The following is a 6,654-nucleotide window of genomic DNA, read 5'->3' as shown; positions in this document are numbered from 1 at the left end:
ACTGATCCTGGTAAACATGTGCCGCATAAATAGTTGAATAGGATATCTAAAATGATAAAGAAAAGTGGTGGGAAAGTTGAGCGCCAAACTAAAAAATAATTTTCCCCCTATTATATATGATGGGTGCATAAAAAGGTTTTGAGCTTTTTCGATAAATATGTTTTTTAAATCATTTTTGTAAAACTAAGTTTTTTTAATTGCCAAAATACGATTTTTCAAATTTTTGCAAAAATACAGTTTTGCAACTCGATACAACTAGAAGTAATCTCGAATGCAGCCAAAAATATTTCAGTTATTTTACCTGTTCTACTTTTTATTCAATTTTACTATTTATAAAATAAGGTTTGTAGTATTCATTACACTTAAGATTACATTTTATTTAACGAGTACAATTTTTTAAGCAACAAAAATGATCATATAATTAATAAATTTTAAAACTGCAGTTGTGATTGATTTTGACCATGTTTGGTATTTATCCGTTAGTTGTAACCATATGAAATAATTATTTTGACTAGTTAATTGAGTCAACTGCCGATTTAATAAAGTTGTTTCGAATAAAATTGCTGGTAAATAAATGTTTGTATTAATTTTTTCTATTACTTAAAGAAATTCTTCTAAGTAGCTTTTTGAAGTTAGCTTGTTAGGACAAAAAAACCATTTCAAAATGCTAATTACCGAACACTAATATTAGAGGTTTTATATGATTAAACCTCTAATTTGATTAAACAGTTATATTTGGCCAAAAAGCTAATTTTCCAATCGGGCTTTGAGGTAATTTCAGTTGTACATATAGTTGCAAAGTTACAAACCATATTTTGCGAAAAAAAAATTCAAAAACAACTAAGTACTGAATACAAAATATATTGAACCATGTTTCATACACTTTGATATTTTTTTTTAAAAATCAACTCTTTTTAGATAAGAAAAAAAATGAAATATCAATTATTCGAATATGCACTAATTAACATTAAATCGTCTCGCGTCATAAACTTAGTGAAAATAATATTTTTTTCCGGTTACAACAAAAAGTAGGGACGATAAATTTTTACTTGCGATTATGTTTCTCAGTCATAAGTCTGTTACTTTAAAGAGATTTAACCGTATACTTTCAATGTCATCATGTGGCACAAGCTATGACAGAAGTATTGGAAGGTGCATTTCTATAAAATATATAAATATAATCTTTTTTAAAAAATAGTTAATTATTCATGTATTTAGGTTTCGTGTCGTGTATTTATATCAAAAAAGCAAACTCGATATTAAATATATTCGTTTTTTTACTTGCTCGTGTACTTTTGTATAGGTGTACCAAATATTACTCCCTCCATCCCATTTTAGTTGTCACATTTGGATTTGTGCCGGTCAAATTGACTTAAATTTGACCAAAATTTATTAATAATTATTTATGATTGAACAAAATAAAAAAATTGCATCACTGGAAAGTAGATTTAATCTACTTTAATATATAATTTTTAGTTTTTTGAAATAATATAAGAATAATGTTTAATCTTTGGTCAAAAATTGGTCAATTTGACTTCTATAAAAGGAAATGTGACAACTAAAATGGGATGGAGGGAGTATATTCAAATACTAATTATTCGCCTAATCATATCTTATACCAAATTGTTAGTAGAAAAAGATCCGAAAAGAATTTTGTACTTTTTAACACTAAACTAAAGTGTTCTCTTGTGACAAATTTGTACTTGATCAAGTTTTAATAGATAATTAGAGAAATTAATAATTATTTATAAATTTTAAAAAAATATTTTAAGGTAAATTAAACATAATTTTTTAGTAATTAAAATTATAAATATTTTTTAATTATAATATTTCTATTTAACGATAAAAATCTAGTAAGTTTGACAAAGACGGTAAAACATGGTATATAGAATAAATGTAATGTAAGAATATTTCATATTTGGGTCCCATTATTAATTTGTAAAACATGTACGGTAGTTCTTCATATGCATATTTTAAAAATATTAGAACTAAATATTTTAAGACAAAATTCTAACTTTAATATATTTGACATATTAACAAATAAAAGTTTTTTTTATAAAATACTTAGGTCTTAAATCTTACCCCTTTAGCTATTGCTCCTGCTCATTAACAAATAAGAATTAAAATAGTTGAAAACAACAAAACTAATCAATATATCTCAAATGATATTTTTTGTAGCATACAAATTTAATAAATTAATGTCTTTTTTGTTGTAAGATGTAAATTTATAATAGTGGACTAAGATACAGGTCTACTTAAATGAGGAGCTTGTATCAACCCCTGTCCTCAGGATAACTTGCCGCATGAATAGCAAGAATAGCAAAACGATAAAAATCAGATGCCAAACAGTAATTTTCCTATCCAGTACACAATAAACTAGTTATTGCAGACTATTGGAACCTGCATAATTCCAAAAGATTACCAAAAATCAATGGAACACAGCCACATAACCAGAAAAACCATGGAGGTGCCTATCAATAAAACTGAGCATAGAAACACTCCCAAGATCCATATTTAACAATATTAGGAGCACAATTAAATCAAAGAGTTGATATTTAAAGTTCTGAGACAAGTCATCAACCAAAATGTCATACTCTTTTTAATTATAAGCCTTTACATTGCTGTGATGCAACCACCTGCATAGGAACCTCGAAATAAGAGCACAAATGAGCATAATCTCGCCTCTCGCAACGCTGCAGACATACAGATTTGTAAAATTTATTAAAACAGCCAAAAAAGTACATAGCCTACAAACTCCCAGAAAAAAACAGCCAGCATCTTCATAGTCATTTTAAATTTATGTACGCCCAAAAAAGGAACATTAGATAGAGATTCAAATGAAGAGAAAAAATAAATGTTACTCTACCATACATACTTTGCTCATTTTCAGACTTCTGTATGATAAATTCAATAGCCTGAAGACAACAAGATTTATCATCAGATAAAGTATATAAACATTATGCACCTATTTCACAGTTATCCTCAATACCAACAGAGAGACAAGTGAAACTTTACCAACTACAAATAAAGCTGTAACAGATGGCAAGTTCATAAAAAATAAAAGGTTAGGAAATCAGTAGACCAGTAGTAATGGATTATGCAATATTATAAAGAAAGTAGTTAAATAACCTCACTGCAATTACCTGAGAATCCATAATATTAGGAATCTAATTCTGTTTCAGTCTCTTCATCCTCGTTGTCGCTTGTAAAAATTAATTCATCATCAAAGAATATATTTCCATCATCGTAAATCTCATTTTCTTCAGTTCCATCTAGTTCATCATCATCACGAGAAGATTGATATTCATTTTTGGAAAATAAATCAGCAACAAGTTTGTCGGAGAGACTTAAAGATGTAACATCTCGTCGAACTAATGATGAACTTTCAATTGAATCCTCAACTGGTTGAAAAGATGGCAAATGAACCGACTCTTCTTCTTGAAATACATCATTATTCGATAAATCATTAACAGCTTCAGATGTTTCAGGAATGTCATACATAGAACGATGATTTACTTTTTGAACAAACCTCCAACTTGAACCATGTTTCATATCAAGGAGATAAAAGACTTGTTAAGCTTGAGTTGACAAAATAAAAGGTTCGTTAGTGTACCAATCAGTTGATGTATTAATGGACGTAAGATTATTATCCACGTAGATTGTTCTGCACTTGAGACTAGAGTTATACCACTTGCAGTGGAATAAGAAAACTTTCCGATCCAAAAGAAATGACAATTCTAAAATCTCAATCAAGACCCCATAATATATAAGATTCTCATTTTCATGATCACCTTCTGTGCAAACTCCAGAATACTGTGTTTTAAGAGTATCATCATACTCTTTGCAACGAAATCTAACACCATTTACAACATAGCTTTGATAACTATGATATCGTTCTAATGGACCTTGAGATAAAGAGTACAAATCATCATTGATAACAGCTGAATTTTGCACTTGCATTTGAGATATCTACAAAAGAAAAAAAGACATTTATACATTTATGAATGATCACATAACATGTTAATATTTTATTAAAACAGATTCTGACCTTTATTCTGAACCAAGATGGGAATTCTTCTCTTTGCTTCACGTCAATATCTGAATATGAAATGCCTCTTTCTTGCAATAACTTTTTGTGCTCACTGCATACAATGTAGTAAATCTCAATAAGATATATATTTAAATATTTAAAATGAAATAATAAAATTATACAATTCATTGCTTACTCCAAATATTCTTGGATATCATCAGCAGAATTGTTTAATATATACCACTGAATGATATTCTTCCAATTTTGTAGCAATTTGATAGAAGCTGCTCCTAATGGACGGACATTGGACTTAAAAATGTCCATATGATGATTTGGAAGAGGTAAATCCCAATTACGTTCAAGTCTATTAAATCTTGTTTCTATATTAGAAACATATCTGGATAAAAAACTTACAGCTTCGTCTACCACAAAAGCTTCAGCAATTGAACCATCTGGTCGAGCCATATTTTTCACATATCATTTATACAAACCCATGTGGCGTTCTGTGCCAAACATCCATCTTGGAGCAACTGGGCCACCTAGTAACACTTGATCAGGCAGGTGTACACAAAGATGTACCATAATAGTGAAAAAGGATGGGGGAAATATCTTCTCCAACTTGCACAAAATTATAACAATTCCTTGCCTCAATTCTTCAATATCATATATAAGTATTGTTTTGGAACATAATTTTTGAAAGAACTGGCATAACTCAATCAATGTACCACGTATATTCTTCGTAAGATAAGGGAGTAATGCAACCGGTAATATCTTGTGAAATAAAATATGGAAATCATGAGTTTTTAATCCTTTGAGTTTGTTATTATCGGTAACGCATCGACTGATATTTGAAGCATACCCATCTGGTACTCTTACACTTCTAATAAATTGACAAAAACTTGTGCATTCTTCTTTAGTAAAAGTATAACTAGCATGGGGTTTTTCATATTTATTATTAATTGTCTTTTTCAACCAAAGCTCCTCACGAATGTTTAAATCTTCCAAATCTTTACGAGCTTTCAAATTGTCTTTTGATTTACCTTCAATATCTAAAAGTGTACCAATAATGTTATCGCAGACATTCTTCTCAATATGCATCACATCAAGATTATGCCGCAACAAGAGCTTTAACCAATATGGCAAGTCAAATAAAATAATTCTTTTACACCAATTTAACTTTTTAGCCCCACGTTTACGTTTTCTTGAAGAATTACTTGGTGCTTTACCAGTTGTACGTGTGGGAACTTCCTCCAACTATTTTAAAATGTCTTCACCTGTAAAATTTCTTGGAGGACCACGTAACTCAGTAGATCCATCATATTCTTTGCTCCTTCGCCATGGATGGTTCACCTTTAAATAACATCGATGTCCCATAAAACATTTCTTATCAGTGATTCTTCGAGATCTAGTATCCTCTAAACAAACTGGGCATGCTAATCTTCCAGCAGTGCTCCATCCAGATAGATAGGCATAAGCTGGAAAATCACTAATTGTCCATAATACTGCAGCTCTAAGTTTAAAAGTACACGCACCATATGAATCATATGCATCTACTCCATCCCATAACTCCTTAAGTTCATCAATTAATGGCTGCAAGAACACATCATAATCTTTTCCAGGAGATCTAGGACCTGGAATTAATAAAGACATTAGATAGTTTGTACCATTTGGGGAAGCCCAAGGTGGCATGTTATATGGAATTAATATTACTGGCCACAAACTATAGGTTGATGAAAGGTTTGAAAAAGGGTCAAACCCATCTGATGCCAACCCCATTCGAACACTCCTAGAATCTTTAGCAAAGTCAAGGTATGTATTATCAAAATGCTTCCAAGCCATTCCATCAGCCGGATGACGTAACACACCGATTTCTTCTTTACGTACATCTTTATTCCATCGCATGTCTTTTGAAGTAAATTTAGAGCTAAACAATCTTTTGAGTCGAGCCTTTAGTGGAAACCATCTAAGTCTTTTATGTGGGATTTTATTTCGTACATAACGGCTTGACTGACATATTGGACATAACAAAGCATTTGCATTCTCACCATAAAATAAAGCACAATCAAATTGACATACATCAATTTGTTCATATCCTAAGCCCACATCACAAAGAAGCTTCCTAGTCTGATAATAGTCCTCTGGAAAATTATTACCTTCAGGCAACATCGCCTTGAAACACTTCAACATATCATTAAATGCTTTATCTGCTTTATCTGTCTGTTTGTTAAGCACCTTAACATTCATTAACCTTACCACAACACTTAGGACAGAAAATTCTTTACAATTATCATATAAAGGCATATGAAGAGATATAAGCAAGGAATCATACTTATCATCCACGTTAAATGGAGAATCATCTGCAAAATCAGTAGTTGGACCAATGTCAACATACTTATTGTTGAAGGCATCATTAAGACCTGCAGCTAAATCATCTTGTTCTCCTTTTATGTCATCATCTTCATCTTGGGTATTAAATATGATTTTTTCTTTCATTTGATCAATTTTTTCTCCATGATAACACCATTTCTTGTAAGTACTTAAAAAACCATAGGTAACCAAGTGGAACTTAATCACATTGATCTTCTGTGATTGTTTATTCACACATCGACAACAAGGACATAACA

At 30.6% G+C, this 6,654-nt stretch overlaps 1 protein-coding gene across 2 annotated transcripts; it reads right to left on the bottom strand.

Annotated features, from left to right (window-relative positions):
- Positions 1-2,324: 2,324 nt before the first annotated feature.
- Positions 2,325-6,353, bottom strand: LOC141693391 (uncharacterized). 2 transcript variants are annotated; one of them, XM_074498488.1, is made up of 5 exons: positions 4,227-6,353; positions 4,049-4,142; positions 3,144-3,969; positions 2,876-2,915; positions 2,325-2,693 (listed from the first exon to the last, which is right to left on the bottom strand). In XM_074498488.1, exon 1 carries the CDS (start codon positions 6,329-6,331, stop codon positions 5,285-5,287), a length of 1,047 nt encoding a protein of 348 aa, XP_074354589.1. In that variant the 5' UTR covers positions 6,332-6,353; the 3' UTR covers positions 2,325-2,693; positions 2,876-2,915; positions 3,144-3,969; positions 4,049-4,142; positions 4,227-5,284. Both variants share the same exon structure in this region, with proteins under 2 accessions (XP_074354589.1, XP_074354590.1).
- Between the last annotated feature and the right edge of the window lie 301 nt (positions 6,354-6,654).

The sequence above is a fragment of the Apium graveolens genome, chromosome 10 (assembly GCF_009905375.1).
Source record: "Apium graveolens cultivar Ventura chromosome 10, ASM990537v1, whole genome shotgun sequence".
NCBI lineage: Eukaryota > Viridiplantae > Streptophyta > Magnoliopsida > Apiales > Apiaceae > Apium > Apium graveolens.
Note: the sequence above shows the minus strand (reverse complement) of the source record. Positions and strands in the feature narration are given on the sequence as shown.

Bases quoted from the DNA above. Each gene is read 5' to 3' on its own strand.
- LOC141693391 (XM_074498488.1), bottom strand. From the start codon at position 6,331: ATGCCTTTATATGATAATTGTAAAGAATTTTCTGTCCTAAGTGTTGTG.